At 48.8% G+C, this 18,658-nt stretch overlaps 1 protein-coding gene across 1 annotated transcript in view; it reads left to right on the top strand.

Moving 5' to 3' along the window:
• The window catches only part of CORO2A (coronin 2A), a 46,761-nt gene that overhangs the window by 14,232 nt on the left and 13,871 nt on the right, over positions 1-18,658 (top strand). Inside the window, exon 2 of the mRNA XM_081151536.1 lies at positions 10,345-10,545. Coding sequence (XP_081007662.1) covers positions 10,345-10,545 — 201 coding nt within the window. The remainder of the gene's footprint in view (positions 1-10,344; positions 10,546-18,658) is intronic.

An 18,658-nucleotide genomic window follows, 5' to 3' on the forward strand; every position in this document is an offset into this window, starting at 1 on the left:
TCCTAGCAGAGAGTCATTCTTGGGGCGGAAGTGCCCCTTCAGCCTGGAGCCTTGACATCTGGCCTCTGCTCTTCATCCTCAGCTGGGCCTCCTGCTCCCGTTGGCCAGGAGGCCGATCTGAATAAACTATTTGAGTAGAGCCCCAAGAGGCTGGAAGTGGGGAGAAGGTGGCCTCACCATCATCTCCTGGCAGCTGTTACAGATGCTAGCTGGGGAACTGATTAAGGCTGAGCAGTGGCGCTTTTCTCCGTGTTAATGTGCAGGTGATGGAGAGGCAGGAAGGAATTCCCCATCACCCTCCTAAGTGTGCCGCTGAACTAGGAAACTGAGCATTGGGCCACCCAGGCGCGTGTAGGAGCAGCAGGCCTCAGTCACATCTGGGGACTCTTACCACAGGGAATGGGTTGAAGGATGAAAGAAAACTGTTTTCTGATTTTAAAGCCCCAACTGCTGGCATGTGGCCTGTAGGCCAGGCCTCCTGACTCGGTTGCTCTAAGAGCTAAGATCTGTAGAGGCAGATCAGGCCTCAATTCCTGGCCACCAAGTCTGCCAGCTCTGCATACTCCTCCCTAATCAATAACGCTCTTCCTCCTGATTCCAAACAAGGAAGGGCTCAATCTTCCTCCCCCTCCTCACCATGCTCTGCTGCCCTCCAGCCTATTGAAGCCGGCCATGAAACAAAATCCACTATTTCTTCCTTAGACACAAGCCCAAAGTTAAGAAAGAAAAGGCAGGGTGGGGCAAAAGTAGATTTACAATTGTGAGTATGCAAAACATAGAGTTTATTCTTGTATTGTTATTAATTATGGTATTATTTTTCCATACAAACAACTGTAAACCTACCTTTGCCCCACCCTGTACTTTCCCAGGGCAAACTTTCTAACTACCTAGTTGCAGAGGCTAAATCCACTTCAGCTCTGACCAGGTCGCACCACTGGTTACAAACTTGGGCGCCTCCCGTAGTTTCAAGTGCCAGTTCTATAGCCTGCATTCGGAGCCCTTGCCCGGCCACCTCTCCAGCTGCGGCGTCATTGCTTCCTGCATTTGGCCAGATCCCAGCCAAACCAGACCCTTGTGATTTCCTGGATGTGCCTTTCGCTTCCCCACCCCGCACCACATGCCCCTCTCTTCACCTTAGCACCCCGCCCTGAGCCTCGGTGTTGCCGGGCGTGGCTGAGTGAGCACTGTGCCTTCCACCTGGAGTGACTTCCCTTCACTCTGTAAGGTTTAGCTCAAAAATCTGCCCTGCAGCCCTCACTAACTCCCCAGATTTCCATCTCCCTGCCACAGCCTGTTTAGCCTGTTTGCCCTGAATTGAGCTTGCTGGCTATACCTTGGCCTCTCCCATCAATCTGAGCTCCTGAGGGCCAGCAGCCCCTGTCAGGGTCACCCGCTCTTCCCCACAGTGCCCAGGACAGGACAGGCTCTGGGAGACCCCAGTGATGCTGGTGAAACTCACTCAGGGCCCCAGGGCCCTTGCCTCAGGGCAGGGTGTGTGCTGATTCATGGGTCCGAGGCAGGGACCCGCTGACAACAGAGTGCAGGCCCTGGCCAGACGCCCATCACAGGAGGTGGCCATAGAGCTTCAGCCCTGTCTCCTGCTCACTGGGACCCTGAGCAAGGCCTCTCCGTCTCTGGACCTCAGTATCTCTATCTGTCCAAAGACAGATCCAGAAACTCTGCCAAGGAATGGGCTGTGAGCAGGAAGTGGAGCCTCCAAGTTTTCTGTCTCCTGGAGGTGTCTTCAGAAAGTCCCATGACTTATCTCTCGAAACTGCCAGATAAGGAGATTGTGGGGCAATAAATCTGCATGGAGTTTTGGTCAGGGCCTGAGGTGGGGGAACAAACCGGAAGAAGCCCTGTTCTGTGTCTCCAGAGGGTGAAGGCAGGCAGGGCACCAGCCCTCTGAGGACTGGGGCAGCTGCCAGGCAGACAGCCCTCACGGGTCCCAGGGTTTGGCGTGTCTGGACCACAGAGCCCTCAGCTGATCATCCTAACAGGTGGGCGGGGCAGAGGCATTGCCAGTCTATGGGTGGAAAGTCAAAACCTGAGATGGAACAAGATTTGCCCAAGGTCATGGAGCAAATGGGTGTCAGAATTAAGATTCCTCAACCTGGCCAGCACACCTGCTATGAAAGGACAGGTCCTCATGCCCAGAGTAGGGGTCAGGAGGACTGGTGGTGCTGGTGAAATCTCAATACAGGAGCCAGGTCCATCTCCCCCTCAGTGCCTGCCTATGGGATCTGGTCTGTGGGTGGGCAAAGCAAAAGAGAGGGCCATTTGAGTCTGGATGGATGGATGGATGGATGGATGGATGGATGGATGGATGGATGGACGGACGGATAGACAGGTGAAGGAAGGCAGAAACAGCAGAACAGGAGGGAGGGGAGAGAGCGTCCATCAGCTGAGCTCCTACTTAGCACCAGACATGTGCGAGGCATTTTACATCCATTATCTCATGTAAACTCTGGAAGGACCCTCTAAGTTAACTATTAGGATACTTTTTTACAGGTGAGGATGCTGAGGCCCAGAGACAAATGGTATCTAGGATTTGAACCTGGTACTTCCTCTCCCCCTGCCCTGGGCTACCTCATAGGCAGAGAGATTGATCAATCCTGGGAGCCAGGAAGTCCCCTGGAGGTGGTTCTATTTGAACTGGGCCCAAGAAGGTGTTGTGAGAGGAGGGGGCATCCAAGGAGCTCAGCTAAGTGCCCGTGGACTCATGTGGGCTGGTAGGTTCGAGGCAGAGAGAAGGGGCATGAGCAAAGATGGGGTGTATGGGAAAACATGACACTTCCAGGGGAGAGCAGATAAATCCCTTTGGCTCAAGGGGCAGGTCTGTGGAGATGAGAAGTCCATGGGGAGAGTGTGGGGGCCTCACAACCTAAGTCCAACTGAGGACTTTATCCTGAGGACAAAGGGGTTCATAAGGGAAAATGACAGGGTCAAGGTGGGGGCAGGATAGGAACCTGGGGGTGGGGATGAGAGGCAACAGAGTCACCAGGAGAAAGGCTCCCAGGCCTGGCACAGCTTGAGGGAGGGGTAGAGAGCAGGTGGGGACCCTGGGGTGGGGGAGGTGGGGCCATCTTAGGAGGTGCCCTGCCCCTGAGGACCCAGGGACCTGGCTCTGGGCAGCGTCAGATGTCAGGAGGAGGTACTCCCTCAGGCCTAATCTCATCAAGAGGAGGGAGGCATTTTCTTGGCTCGCTCCCTGACTCCATCTGTGTTTCCTGTGGCCTGTGGCAGGGCATCTGTGCTGGACCAGAAGGACCGGAGGGCTGGAGGAGGGGGATACTGAGAGGGCGGAGGCAGGAGGATACTGAGGCAGAGAGAGCCTGGAGACAGGACTGTTTTCTACTTGGTGGCTGCAGGGGGCCTCTGCCTCCAGTGCTGATAGGGCTGGGGCATTCGAGGTGGGGCCATGCCACTGCGCCTTCCCCCCTCTAAGAGCCCTATTCCCTGAGCACAGGGCTGAGCATAGCTGCTGGCCTCCACTTGAAGGGCCCTGCCAGAAAGATGCACAAATACACACTCCTCAGGCTCTTCCTGATCAGCAGGGATTGTTAACTTTCACTTTGCTTGTCTGTTCCCTCCATCAGTGTGGTAAGCACCAGGGTCAGGCCTTGGTGCCTAGCAGGCCACTTTGCACTTTCTGGTTTGGAATTTTTACTCAGATCCCCTAAATGTTGGGCTCTCAGCACATACCTGTCATGCAGTAAATCAAATCCTGTAAACACTGGGACCACAACAGTCTTGACAGCGAACATTTGTTGAACGCTAAGCATTCACCCAGCATTGCTCCTTGTGCTGTGTGGATTGTCTCATTTAATCGTCAGGAGAGCCCTGTGAGAAAGTGTAGACCTGGAACTAAATAGATTGGCTTTGAATTCCAGCTCAGCTGCCCATTAGCTGTGTGATTTGGGGGAAGTTACTTAACCTCTCTGTGCCCCAGTTTCCATATATTTGTAAAAATGAGGGGATAGTATTTATGGAATTGCTGTAAGGGTTGAGTTAGTACATGGAACATACTTCACACATAGTAAGCAAGGTAAGTGTTAGCTATTTTTTTGTTTTGTTACAGTGCCTAATTTTACTGGTGAGGAAACAGACACATCAAGTAACTTGCCCACAGTCACACAGGTGTGATGGGCATGTTCTATAATCACACCATTCAGCCAGATACCCAAATAGCCACGTGGCTACGGAGCACTTGAAATGTTGCCAGTGCGGCTGAAGAGCTGATTTTACATTCCACTGCATTTTAACTTGAATTTAGAAACCGTGTGTGGCGGGAGGCTCCGTGTTGGACAAAGCTGGTGCCTGGGTCCCCCACCCAGTGATGTGACGTAAACGAGTCTAATGTGCACTCACAGTTGCAAACCTCTGCAGGGTCATGGCCTCTCGTCTTTTCCTGCTCTTGGTCATTTCCCTGAGAAACGTAAACGTGTGGAAAGCAGTGACTAAATCATTTGTCTCTGGTCCCCCTGCCCTGCCCCTGCCCCCACCACAGGGCCTAGCACAGAATAAGCTTGAAGCTAATGGTGGGTGAAGGTTGGTGATTGAATTAAGTCATATTCACCTCTCTTTACAAACCTTCTTGGGCTTTCCTGCTTTGAAATGGTCTGTTCTCTGGTCAGAGTGTTGGGATCTTTCAGAAGTCAGTTGTAAAGTCTCCTTCATGGGCAGGTTGTCAGAGCCAGGGTTACTGGTCACTGAAGGAGACTCATTGCATGTGAATCGTAAAGGTTTTCTGGACGCCTCTGTGGTAGGGGGGAGGGGGAGCAACTTGTCCTGGTTTGTCTGGGACTTTCCTGACTTTAGCACTGAAAGTCCCCCATCCTGGAATCCCCCGTCCCCATCCGGGGCAAACCAGGAAAGTGGGCCACCTCCCTCCACGGACAGGACAAGGCCTCTGCTTGCTTTGAAGGAGGGACAAAAACTACGCCTGAGGGATGAGACCCTCATTACTCAGACCCTTCTGCTGGCCTGGGGAAGGAAAGCAGTAAAGTCACCTTGTGCCAAGAAGTGGCAGCTACCAGGGCCTGGCCTCAGAAACGACTGGACAAGTCTCACAGGGTTTCTTCTTTCTGCCTTGAAAGAAGGAAGGGCTCCGTGGGTCAAGCTGAGCCTTTCGTTGACAGCAGGGGAGCTTTGGCCTCACTCCTGGGCCTTGGTTTCCTGATCCAGAATCCCGCCCCCTCTTGGGAGGATCAGAGGCCCTGATAAGGGTTCAGGATAAATTGGAGAGGAGCTTTCCTAGGCAAATTTGGTGCCAAGGCTAGGATCAGCATAAATTCTATGATGGATGATAGTCGGTCAAGGATTGGAATCAAGGTGAGGGATCTGCCCATAACTAGGTGTTTATTGTGTTAATTATTGAACTTTGTAGATCACCTTCAAATAGAGTGTTCTGTACTCTTACAGAAATATTATTTTTTAAAACTAGGAAACTTGTGGTTCTAATCTCCCCCTGTTAACTGCATATGACATAAGCGCGGTGGTTTGGACTCACAAGGCACTTATGGGGCTAGCTCACTGACCACAAGGTCAGGCTTTAAGAGAAAAAATAAACTAAAACTCCAAATATTAGATGTGGAACCACAAACTTTAAAAGGGACAATGGTAGCCGGCAGCACCAGACATCTACCCATCCTGGAGTCTCCAAGACCAAATCAGGTAATTTCATTCTTTCCCTGAGGCCAGGAACAGTGCAATTAATGAATAATCTATTATGCTGGTTTGTACCATACCCAGTTTGGGTTTCATTTGAGCCACCCTGCAGCTAACCCTTGTCCTGTTATGATTAAGGGCTGGGCTGGGAATACAGGCCTTTGAGGGCAGGCAGGAAATTCTCTGTGTCTGTCTCTCTGTCTCTGTCTCTCTCACCTGTCAGAGAGGAGCATGTGGCGGGAAGAGAGGCCTCTGGAGAGGATTTGGCTTCTGCTTCCCACCTGTATTGTTCCTACTGATATGATCGTGGTCAAGTCTCTTCCCCTGCATCAAATAGAGACACCAATCCCCAGGAGAGTTGTAAGGGATGGGACAGGCAGCCAGTTATTCCACTGTCAGGCATTAAGAAACCAACTGAATGGGATGTTAACCCAGAGATGACTAAATCCTCTGCGGGGGGCGGGGGGGTGGGATTCACAGCCTACAGAGCCTAATCCTTTGGCATCAGGGCCACTAAGCATGCATGGGACAGAATTTATGCCACCCCTGCTTTGTGCCAAGCCTTAGAAGGCCTGCTGTGGCATTGATGTGGACCCATCCAGATGGGACCGGGCAAGATAGGACCGGTGGCATGGGATAAACCTGGCCCGGATCAGGCATTCTGGGCCAGCCCTTGGGCGAAGCCTTGAAGTACTGAGGGCCCACTACGGTCTGCGTTTCCAGCAAGTACCTGCTTGTGGGGAAAATAAAACTCTTCTCTGAATTGCTGAGTCCTTAAACATACACATGCATGCACAGACACACATGCTTGTACAGATGCAATTAAACATCCAAACAGATGCACACACGCATATAGGAGTGAATACATGGGTACTGCACCTGGTAGATGCAGTGGTCATGCACAGACTTGCACACACAGTCACACACAGTCACACAGATTTCACCTGCACACTCCCATATCGTGGGCACAGGGAGAGGCAGCCCGCCTGGCTTGGTGCTGCTCCACCCCCCTCTTCTATAAGTCTCCCTCTGTGGCAATAGGTCTGGAAGAACCTTGGCAGTAAAGATAAGGTGGTGGGATGGGTGGGGTGGGGAAAGGAATCTGGGGTCAGGGAGGCAGAAGGTCACTGACGTTCAGGCTGCTCCAAGGCCAGTCATTACTTCCACAGAGGTGACTGAGCTCAGGTAGAGTTGTTTCCCAGGCCTCTTGAGGCCCCCTGACCCTGACTGTGACCCTGGGCAGAGAGCCGTCCCTCAGGTGTGGGGCCAAGCCCCAGTCTGTGGAGGGAGAGCACTGGGAGTGGCCGGAGGGGCTGGGACTGCTGATGATCAGCAGATCATGTTGATTTCAGCAGCCATGACCCACCCTCCTTACCCCACAGCCCACTACGGGCACTCCACCAAGGCTGGTTGGCCCCCCTCCTCAGTATTTCACTAACGTGGCCTCTCCTCTCCATCCCCTCTGCCCTATTTCAGCCCAGGTGACCATCACCTCTCAGCTGGTCTGTGCTTTCCTCCTTTCAGTCATCAGAGGAATCCACCTGAAAGTGAAATCTGGTCTTCTCACTCTCCTGAGTTAAACCCTGCAATAGCTCCCCATTGCCCTCAGTCCAGGTTCTTTAACGTGGCCCACTACCACTGGCTGGGCCTGCATGGGGCAGTGTGAGAGTCAGGATGGATAGGCTGTGCTCCGATAACCCCACTATCTCAGTGGTCCGCTCTGTCAGTTTATTTCTCTGTCGTGCTATATGTCCAACATGAGTCAGGTGGGGGGATGCTGGGTTCCATACAGTTCCTTGGGGGACCCAGGATGATGGAAACTGTACCGTCTAGAACATGTGGCCTCGTCTCTTGTGCTAAGGACAAGAGTTCTGGATGGTCACAGGCAGGTCTTCTGTGCTTCTGCCTGGAAGTGGCACATGTCTCTTCTGCCCATGGCTAGATGAGGGCTGCTTAACTGCAAGGAGGCTGGGATGTGTGGTGAGTGATGGGCTGTCTGGTGAACATCGCTATTGGCTATGGGGAGGTCCTCCCCACCCCCTACTGCTGCTCAGAGAGAGGTGGGGTGGGGGACCTGGAGCAGAGCCTGCTGACTTCTCCCTACTTTCTCACCCCCATCCCAGGCCTAAGGCAGCTTCTCAGCTGCCATCTAATTGACAAGGCCCTGGGAAGGCCTTTGTCCCTGCTGTTCCTTTCTAAGAGGACTCCCAGGGCCCATTTCTCCCAGGACCCAGCGCAGAAAAAAGCTGTGCTGCTCTTTAGTGGGTGGTGGTTTTTATCTTACAGACACTGACTAAATCCCATTCTGATTCTGCTTCCCTTATCGAATTGACTGCTAGGAAGCTCCGACACAAATCTGAGGTCCACCGCTTGTGTGGAGGACCTGGCAGCACACATTCAGGACCTTACCTCCCCCTGCATTTCAGATGATCTCTTTTTGTTCCTGCGTTTTCCCTGTCTCCCCATTTCCTCACCATGGCTTTTCCATTTCCTTCTATCTTGTGCTCTCTCTATTTCTGTAAGGCTTCCTTCATCCTTTCTGAGATCAGATGGGCATTAATTAGTCAGACCTTGCATTCTGTGCTGCTGCTTGTAGCTCTGGCAAATGCAGCCAGGATTTTGGGCAAAGTTCCCGAAAGGAGAGTGGAAATGTCTGAGTTTCACAGGACAGACCTGCCCCCGTGAGGCAGATGGGCTACCTGGAAGGGCTTGGATCCTGGGTCTGGCCCTTGATCACCATGACCTCCTGAGATCAACAGTCTAATCGTGTGCCTTTGAACTGAGCACACAAGAAGAGCTTTAAGGGTCAGCTGCCCAGGCTGAGCAAATGCCTTCTTTGTCCTGACCCCTTGGGTATCCAGCCAAACTTGTCTTCCCCTGGGAAGGTCCTGAGGCCTGCGGTAGGCAATGCACTGTGCTGGGCTTTTTGTTGAGGAACCCTTAGCCTGGTAGAGAGCATGAGACCTGACACCACACTCCCAATCAGGGCAGACAGTGTCAGGGACCTAAGGGCAGAGGAGAGACAGCTGTGGGGAGTAAAGGGGAGCGCAGGAGAGCAAGGTCTCTGGTACTCGGGGCATCAAGGAAGACTCTGGGGGCTGGGAGCTGGGGAATGGGAGGATGTGGACTTGTGGACACGGGTACAGGCAATAGGTGGCTGGGAAGGGCAAGCCAAGCAGAGGGAAAGGCAAGGGCAAAGGCCCCAGAGGACTGGGAATGCAAGAGCAGACTCAAGGGAAGCTGGATGGTGTTCTTTATCTGGAACGTACCTTTCAGAAGGTGAGCAAGGAAAAGTGAATCTTGGAATTCACTTGGGGACACAACCAGAAGGCCTTGAATGACAGACTGAGTTTGACCTTGAACCTGTAGGGCAGCAATGAATGGGGAGCAATGAAGGGTGCTGTAAGGTGGGGGCTGGGGTGGTAAGGGGTACAACCAGGGTTGGTATCCAGAGGATCCCTCTGCTACATGGGGAGCATAGATGGGCGGGTCCAGTGGCATCAGTGAGATTGGGGGCAAGGATTTGACCTGAGCGGCAGCAAGGCTGAAGGAAGGCCACACAGCATTATGCATTTGGCCACTCACGAGGCCTGGACCCTCTTACAAACCATTCCTGATCTGGCCCTGCTCACCTCTGGCTGGTATTCTCTTTACTCACATTGCCCAGTTTATGTTTATATGTGTGTGTGTGTGTATGTTTTTGTTTTAACATCTCCTATTAATCTTACCAAATTGCATGTAGTTCCCCAAACTTTCCATATTTTCTTCTATCTCGCGGCCTTTGCTCAAGTTGTTCCATCTGCCTGTGACACCTCCCACCAGCTCTCTCTTGTCCTGCCAACATGGCTAACTCCTCGCCCTTCAAGTCACAGCTCACGTGTCACTTCCTCTGGTAAGCCCTCCCTGACTGTCAAGTACAAGCCTCCATTATTACCTAAAGCACCCTGGGTCTCAGTGGCCCAGACTTCCCCAGTGGCTTCACTCACAGCTCCTGAAAGGCTGGGCTTGGGCTTACCCAGTGCCTGGCACAGGATCTAGTCACACAGTGGTGCTCAGTAAATATTGAATAAATAAATACAAGGCTGGGTGAGAAGCCAGGACAGCCCGAGATGCCTGGAAGATAATAGTGGTCGTAATTATTATTGTTGATCAAGGTATCTAAATGTATCATCTAATTTAACCCTCATGACAAGTCCATGAGAAGGATGCCTTCGTTGTCCCCGTTTTACAGATGAGAAAACAGAGGCTTCAGAAGCTGAGTCACTTGCCTGCCCAGCTGGCGAGAGGCAGAGCTGGAATTGGAGCGCAGGCTGGCTGGCTCCAGAGGGCACAGTGTTACCCACTTGGCTGGGCTGGGAGGGGGCGGGGTGGCGGGCCTGTCTGGTGACATGGTGGATTGGGAATGTGGTGAGGTCTCTCTATGGTTTTTCTGCTTTTCTGTGTTCACACTTGAAGGGATGAAAGCAAACAGGTTAACAATAATTATCATCACCTCGCCACATCTCACCAGGTCCGTGGAAGCAGCACCAATTATAGCCTGTTCACTGGTTGGCCTTCATAGCACGTCCCTGTCCTGGTTATAGCCTCTCATATATTCTCAAGGTGAGATCGCCGTGTGCCCCGCTATCAAGGCAGTGAGCCTCAGACTCCTTTTGTCCCATTTGTCCCCTGCAGATGTCATGGCACCCCCAGTACCGGAGCTCCAAGTTCCGCCACGTCTTTGGCAAGCCAGCCAGCAAGGAGAACTGCTACGACTCAGTGCCTATCACCCACAGCGTCCACGACAATCACTTCTGTGCCGTGAACCCCCACTTCATTGCGGTCGTGACCGAGTGTGCTGGTGGGGGGGCCTTCCTCGTCATCCCCCTGCACCAGGTAAGGATGCCTGGTGAGCCCCAGGCTGAAACAGCTCTTTGGAGGCAGCTCAGGACAGAGGGCAGGTAGAATGAGCCTGGCTTTCTGCTACAATGCATGGGTTTAAGTCCTAGACCTGCTTATTACCAGCCATGTGACCTTCAATAAGTCATTTCACTTCTGTGAGCCTTGGTTTCCTCACTAGAAAAAATATACCTCTCCTGGGATTTCAACAGTTGCCTAATGATTCCTGGGGCTTCCCCTCCAACCTGCTGCAAAATAATTCACTCCTGAATAAAATATAACTTTTAATGCATTGCCAGGTTGACAAGACATCCAGGAAATCTCCAACGCCACTTACCCTCCCCACAAAAGGAAACAAACCTTAAGCTAAAATCTAAGATAGGAGAGAAAAGCAGTAAGTGAACAGAAAGAACTGGCTTTTTTTAAGGGTAGATGTTGACAGTAGAGGTCAGATCATATGCATTTGCTGATATTTCACAGTTTTTGACCCTCCAAATGGTAGTTTCATATAGGTTAATCTAATAGATCTTTTCAGGAGCCTGAGTCTCTGCCTTAAGGGAGACCCTCCAAAGGGTCTAGACTGATATTGGGTTGGTAGTGCCTCAGGTTCTCAGCAAAAGCAGAGACAAAGTCTCTAGAGGAAAACATTTCCAGTATGGACAGGAGTCCCACAGATTAAGATCAAAAATTAATAATGTGAGATCACCCAGCATGTAAGCCGCCATAAGTCAAAAACAACAGACTTAAACCCCAGAGGACTTCAGAAGTTAAAAATAACAGCTGCAAATTGGAACCTCATTAACCAGGTTTTCTGATCCCAATGCCATTAATTTAGAAATCAATAACAAAAAGATAAATTCTAAATTCCCATTCATTTGGAAATTTAAAGACACATTTCTAAACAACTTACAGGTCAAAGAAGAGATAAAAATGAATATTTAAAACTACTTGGAACTGAGTGATAAGAAAATATATCACAAAACTTAAGGGATGCAGGGAAAGTGGTGCTTCAAGGGAAATGTATTGTTATATTTTATGCTTATATTAGAAAATTAGTGACTAAACCTTCAACCTGAGAAGTTAGAAAAAGAACAACAGAGTAAACCCAAAGAAAGTTTGAGAAAGGAGATAGTAAAGAGCAGAAATCAGTGAAAGAGAATACAACATACAGTAGAGAGGGTCAAAGGAGCCAAAAGTTGCTTCCTAAAAAGACTGATGGACAAACCTTTGGACAGATGGTCAAGAATAAAAGAGAGAAGGTGCAAATAACATCAGGAACAAAAGGCAGTACAACAGCAGAGCAAGACACTAACATGAGCAATTTTATGACAATATATTTGAAAATGTTAACAATATGGACACATTCCTATAAAAAGTATATAACTTGTTAGTACTAATTCAAATAGAAATAGAAAGCCTGAATAGTCCTGAAATTATTTTTTAAGTTGTGTGATTAAAAGGATACGTTGACCAAGTAGGATTATTCCAGAAATGAAGGATGGTCTAATATTAATGAATCTAAGAATGTAGATCATTATATTAACAAATGAAAGGAGAAAAACCATATGGTCGTCATAAATGCAGAAAAAATATTTGATAAAGTGCAATACTTATTCATGATAAAAATTCTTTGCAAGCCCTGGCTGGTATTGCTCAGTGGTTAGAGTGTCAGCCTGCACACTGAATGGCTGCAGGTTCGATTCCCAGTCAAGGGCACGTACCTGGGTTGCAGGTTTGATCCCCTCCCTGGCAGGGCACATGTGGGAAGCAACCAATTGATGTGACTCTCTCACATAGATATCTCTCTCTCTCTCTCTCTCTCTTTCTCCCTTCCCTCCCTTCCAGTCTCTAAAAATCAATGAAAAAATTTCCTTGGGTGAGGATTAACCAAAAAAAATACTCTTTCCAAACTAGGAAAAGGGAATTTTACTAATATATAGGAAACAATTTTTAAAACCATTTATTTTGAAAGAATCCTAACCTATAGAAAAGTTGCCAAAATAGTTGAATTAACAGATTATCCTTCATCTAGATTGACCAATTGTTAACATTCTGCCAGATTTATTTTTTATGTCCTTTATATTTGTCTCTCCGTATGTGTTTGTATAGAAATTTTGTTTCTGGTTCAGATTCCAACTCAGGATCATGCATTGTATTTAATTGTCATACTTCCTAGTCTGCTTTATTTCACAATATTGACATTTTTAAGCAGTAAAGGCCAACTGTTTTGTAGAAAATTCCTAAATTGTCCAATTGTTTTCTCATGATTACATTCATGTTATGCATTTTTGGCAAGAATATTAAACAAGTGATATTGTATCCTCAGTTCATCACATCACATGACACACATTGTCAGTTTGTCCCATTATTGGTGATATTTCATATCTTTGTTAATATGGTACAAGCATCATTTGTATAGAAAAAATGTTAAAAACATCCCTTTATATTATCAATAAAATAAGAGGCTCAGGACTGCACAGTAAGACCAGAAAAATAAGTTAAAGATACAAGGATTGAAAAAGAAGTAAAACCACTATTATTTACAGATAAGACTGACTACATAGAAACACAGAAGAACACACAGTTAAATTATTAGAAAAATAATATGAGTATTTGGAAGGTGGTTGGGTAAAAAATAATAAAAAAATGAATTGTATATTTACATACCAAGAATGCTTAGAAAATGTAAACATATGCAATAGAAAAAGGAGAGTGAATTCCTGGGCATAAACAAAGCAAAACTTAGAAGGGGAAGATTACAGAGCATTTCTGACAGACCAATATTAATGACCCAAGCAAATGGAAATATGTACCATGTTCATGAATAGCCACTTTTTCTCTCTCCCCCAAATTTCCACACCATTCTCCTTTTAAGGATATATACCATAGCCTGTTTGTGTTTTTTCCTTACGACATCATGCCCTGAATACTTTGAATTAGAGTCATTTGTGTTCTGCTAGTACTTCCTATACTTGAAATAGGAGGGGATAAAGAGCCAGTACTTTGTTTATCCATATATCACATTGTGGGCACACAGTTGGTGCTCATAAATTTTTATTGATTGAACACATTACCCAATCATTGTTCATTCAAATAAATAGGGAGGGCATAATTGGCAAAGGGAATGGCACGAGCAAAGGCACGGAGGTGAGACTGTGTGTGGACTCTTCAGGGAACAATGCAGAGAACTGTCTGGCCAGAACAAATGAACAGTCCGTTTAGGGGAGGAAATACCCTGGGGAAGTGAATTGGGGCCAGGGTGAGATGTGTGAAGTATATGCCAGAGAAATGAAATTTTTCAAGCTGGGAAGGGACAAGTGTACAATGGGATTTATGGAAAGACTTGAAGGTCAGAGCTAGAAGGACCCCTAGAGATGGCCTGTTTGGTTACTTATTTCTTCCAAGTTCTGGATGCTTTTAAAAGATTCTGTCCAACAAACAAACTGCATTCTTAATTAATTACATATTAATGCATTTTCCTGATTTTTATTACTCAGAGTTTTCCAGAACTGTCGTGGTTTCTAACTTGTATGAATTATTCAGTATGCATAGATACTAACAACAGATATTAAGAAAATAAAATGGTTTGATGTGATGGAATGTGATCTGGGTGGGGAGAAGGCACCTAGGTTAGACAGGAAGATCAGAGAAGGCCTTTCTGGAGAGTTGACATTTGGACAGAGAGCCACTAGAAGCTCTAGAAGCGGAGTGTTCAGGTAGACTGAATAGCAAGTACAAAGGCCCTGAGGTGGGAATGGGTTTGGAGTTTGAGGAACAAATTGGTGCATTGTCACATGGGCAGGAGCAGTGGGAGGTGGTCAGAGAAGGGAGCAGGGCTGAGGCTGTGAAGGCTCTGTCAGCCAGGGCAGGAGTCCAGCTCTATGCTGTATCCAGTGGGAAAGCCACTCTGGAGAGTTGAAATCTGTTGTCCTGTGCAGCGTGATCTTGGGTAAAATGTGCAATTAATTCCCTTTTGGCTTTTTGAAATAGTGTCATAAATAGCTTGAGGACACATGTTAATTGCTGCTGTCACAGACTCCTAGGAGTCCAGGCAGAACAGGAGCTGGAAGCTACTAGTCAGAGCTCATACCTGAGTGTCACAACGCAGATTCTGATTCAGTGGATCCAAGGTGGGGCCAGAGAGTCTGCATTCCAACAAGCTCCAGAGCAGCCAGATGAAATCCAGGATGCCAGTTAAATCCGAACCTCAGATGAGCGCCAAATAACTTTTTCTTGCTTATTTTTTCTTTTTAATTAAACTTTTTGTTTTGAGATTGTTGTAGATTCACATGCATTTGTAAGAAATAACAGATTCTGTGTACCCTTCACCCAGTTTCCCCCAAAAGTAACACCTTGTGAGACTAGAGTCCAGTATCACAACCAGGATATTGACATCAGTACAGTCAAGATACAGAATGTTGCCGGCATCACCAGGATCTCCCGTGTTGCCTTTCTATAGCCACAGCCACTCCCTCACTCACTCTCACTCTCACTCTCATTTTAAGCCTTGACAACCAGTCCTCTGTTCTCCATTTCTATACTCTTGCCATTTTAAGAATGTCATATGAATGGAACCATACAGTATGTAATCTTTTGGGCTTGACTTTTTACACTCAGCATAAAAGATCCATCCAAGTTGCTACGTGTTATCAGTGGCTCTTTCTTTTTAATTGTTGAGTAATATTCCTTCTGAGGTGTGAATGCACAGTTTGTTTAACCTTTCATCCGTTGCAGGCCATCTGGATGGCTTCCAGTTTGGGGCTGTTATTAATAAAGCTGCTATATACATTCACCAGGTTTTTGTGTGAGCGTAAGTCAGTCTCCATGTCTGTGGGATAAATGCCCAGGAGTGCAGTGACAAGGTCGTCAAACGTGTAGTTTTATAAGAAACTGCCAAGCTATTTTCACACAGAATTTCTCAGGATAGGTAAAATAGCGTATAGGACATACTTATGCTAAAAATAATATTTGTTGTTTATCTGAAATTCAAATATCCCTGGGCTCCTGTATTTTTATTTGCTAATTCTGGCATCTCTTCTGGCACCCAGGAGGTGCCAATGCTGCTGGTTTGCAAACTACATTTCAGTAGCTAGACTGTAATCTAGTTCTTTTTTATAATTATGAAAAAATTTCAAACACAAAAGTAGATTTAAAACAATATAATGTTCTACACCCAGATTCTAGAATTTTCAAGACTGCCACTCTTGCTTCATCACCCCCCCCCCCCCCCGGAAGTATTTTAAAGCAAACCCTGGACATTTTGTCATTTTATGCCCACAAACCAGTATCCAATTCCAAAACCTAAGTACATTTTCTGCCTTGACCACAGTGCCAGCATCACGGCACAGACGCTGGCTCCTGGGTCACCTGATTTCCACTTCCTGTGAAGCGCCTCATAAATGCCCAGTTGTGTTTGAATCAGGGTCGAGAAGGCCCCCGCATTGCATTTGTTTGATATTTTCTTAAGTAACCACATCCCATGTGACAGCAGAAACCAGAGGCCAAGAGAGGGAAAGGACACAGGTGCTGGTCCCTTCCCGCAGCACTTGGCTCTGGGCAGACAGGGCAGTGCTTACAGATGCCATTAGGCTATTTTGTAGGGGATATTGCCCCATTGTACAGATGAGGATGCTGAGGCTCAGGGAGACGGATTCCCCGAGGACCCTGAACAGGAAGGGCGAGGACCCGAATGTGGCTCAGACATTGGCTCCTTGTGGGTTACCAGGGAGTGTGTGGCATCCTGGCAGAGAAGCATCAGTGGAGTGCTGAGTGGAGGAAGGGAGGGACTGCGGGCCAAAGGAAGAAAGCAGCAAGCCAGCTAATTATTTAATGGAGTGTCTGAGCTGGAAGGCCCTGGCCTCACCATTGTGTCCCGGAAGTTTTCCTCAAAAGGGCTGGGCTGCCCCTGGCGGTGTCAGGTGTCCCGAAGGGAGTGACTGCAATCAGGGCCCTTCCTTTTGCAAGCTGTGACCCTGGCTGAGCCCATTAGAGGGAGGTGCCTGCAGCCTTGGCGACAGAGTGCGGTGCTGGGGGAATAGGGCACAGCAGGAAGGTCTGGGGACAGGCCTGCCCTGAGCCTGGGGACATGCCAAGTTGGGCTCCTGACCCTGGGGCCCGGCTTGCAGCAGACGCACCTCTTGAAGGGTAGAAGAGTGGACTTTGCTGTGAGGTGTGGAGGACGGGGAGGAATGAAGGCGAGGGCGGGCACTGGGCGCTGGCACATTGCTGGGAGTAGACCAGCCAGAGGGGGGCCAGGGGCCTGGGGTTGAATGGACACCAGGCTTCAGGTGCCTGGGAGAAGGGGAAGGGGGCACTTCACTGCTGCGCTCTTGGAGGCCAGAAGGACCCTTCTCAAGCCTGTGTCTCACCATGTCGCTCCCCTGCTCAGATGCCTCCCAGGACTCCCCACTGCCTGCAGATAAAGCCCTGCCTTCCTCATCCAAGCTGTCCATCACCTGTCCCAGCCGACATTTGAATCTCAGAGCCTTCCATCCACAGCACCTACCTGTTCCCTCTGTACTCTGGCTTCCTGTCTAGAAATGCAAAGTGTGGGCTAGTCCATGTTTTGTTTTTTGTTTGTGTTTTTTTGTTGTTGTTAAATTTTTTTAGTCTCTTTCAGTTCTATGGATCTGTTTAGTCTATAAAAGAATTTGCTCAAGGAACGGGTCCTCTGCCTTCAAATTTCCCAGGAGCTGGCCTGGGAAGGGGTGGAGAGGGCGTCTATGGGGTCCCAAAGGACAGAACTAGGACCAGAAGCAGAAAGTGAGAGGAATGGGAGGGGCCATAAGGAGGCCACACCAGGCTCGAAGTAAGAAATGTTTTCTCACAGTAAATACAATCTGAAAGTGGAATAAACCACTTGGGTAGGAAGTGAGCTCCCCATCTCTGGAGGTGATCAAGCGGGGTTACCAGACAACTTCTGTGGTTCACCACTTCCAACCCTGGGTATGGGATTCTACCATAAACTATCTTCATACTCATCTGTGTACACCTAAGGGGAGGGCTGGTGAATGATGCTCTGCCCTGAATCCTTATAGGAACAGGATTTGCATTTTAGCAACAAGTGTGTTCCCAGGATTAGGGAACATTCCTATCATCCTTCCCTCTGCTCAACTCTCTCCTCTGGGCAGCCCCAAGTCTTACCCCCTCTAATCAGGACATAACTCATCTGTCCACATGTGCATCTCTTCATAGGGCCCAGCCTTGAGCCCTGTGCAGGGTGACTGTCTCCACTCCCATAGCCTAACTCTTGTCTGGCCTCTCTCCCCATTTTTCAGTCTGCCTTCACTGCTGTCTGCTTCAGGATCCTTCCCACTTAAAACCTACCTATGGCCCTGCATTTTTTATTTGAAATACCTGTCCTCCACCCTAGCCTGGTCAAAGTCTCCCTCTCTTTAAGGCCCAATTCAAAGGCCTCCTTCTTCTCCAGGAAGCCTTCTATGATTGATCACCTGGCTCTGCCTTTTGGGTCCTACAGTCCTGTCCACTCTGTCTGCCCAGAACAGCCTGGCAGAGATTTGGAAGTGGTGTTTCTCCAAGCTGAGCAGCTGCTCCTGCACCCAAAGCAGGTTCTCCATGGTCTGTAAGGAGAGCAGGCATATGTCCCCTGATTTAGAGCTTGTGTCCCTCATAAATCAGAGGCTTGTTCCTGGCTAACTGCTGGCCTCAGGAACAGAAGGGCGGAAGTGGCCTCCTGATTATAAATGTTCTTGCCCTGACAGGGCTATTAGCAGCTCAGTCAATAGCCCGTCAGACTGGCTAATGTCTGTTAATGTGGGTCCTCAGCACAAAACCCTTTCAGGCACAGAGCCTGCCGGCCTCAGGGGAGGGTCAAGCTGTCCGGAGCTGGGCCCCTGCTCTGAGAGGCCTGGGAGGAGCACTGGCCCGAGCTCAGCTCTGAGGAGCTGCCTGTCTGGGCCATGCCTGACCCTGAAGCACCTCCTGAGCCTGACCTGGGAGCTGTGGGCCTGAATGGGGCTCCTGGGCAGTTTGCCTCCTGTCATCCAAGGCCGGCCTACAATCAGCTCTTCCGAGGCACTCTCAGGGCAGAAATTAGGGCATGGCCTTGGGCCAGAGTGTAGAGATAATGGCCCTGAGAGCAACTGGGCCC

Source organism: Miniopterus schreibersii (genome assembly GCF_964146895.1).
Source record: "Miniopterus schreibersii genome assembly, chromosome: 11".
NCBI classification, from domain to species: Eukaryota; Metazoa; Chordata; class Mammalia; order Chiroptera; family Miniopteridae; genus Miniopterus; species Miniopterus schreibersii.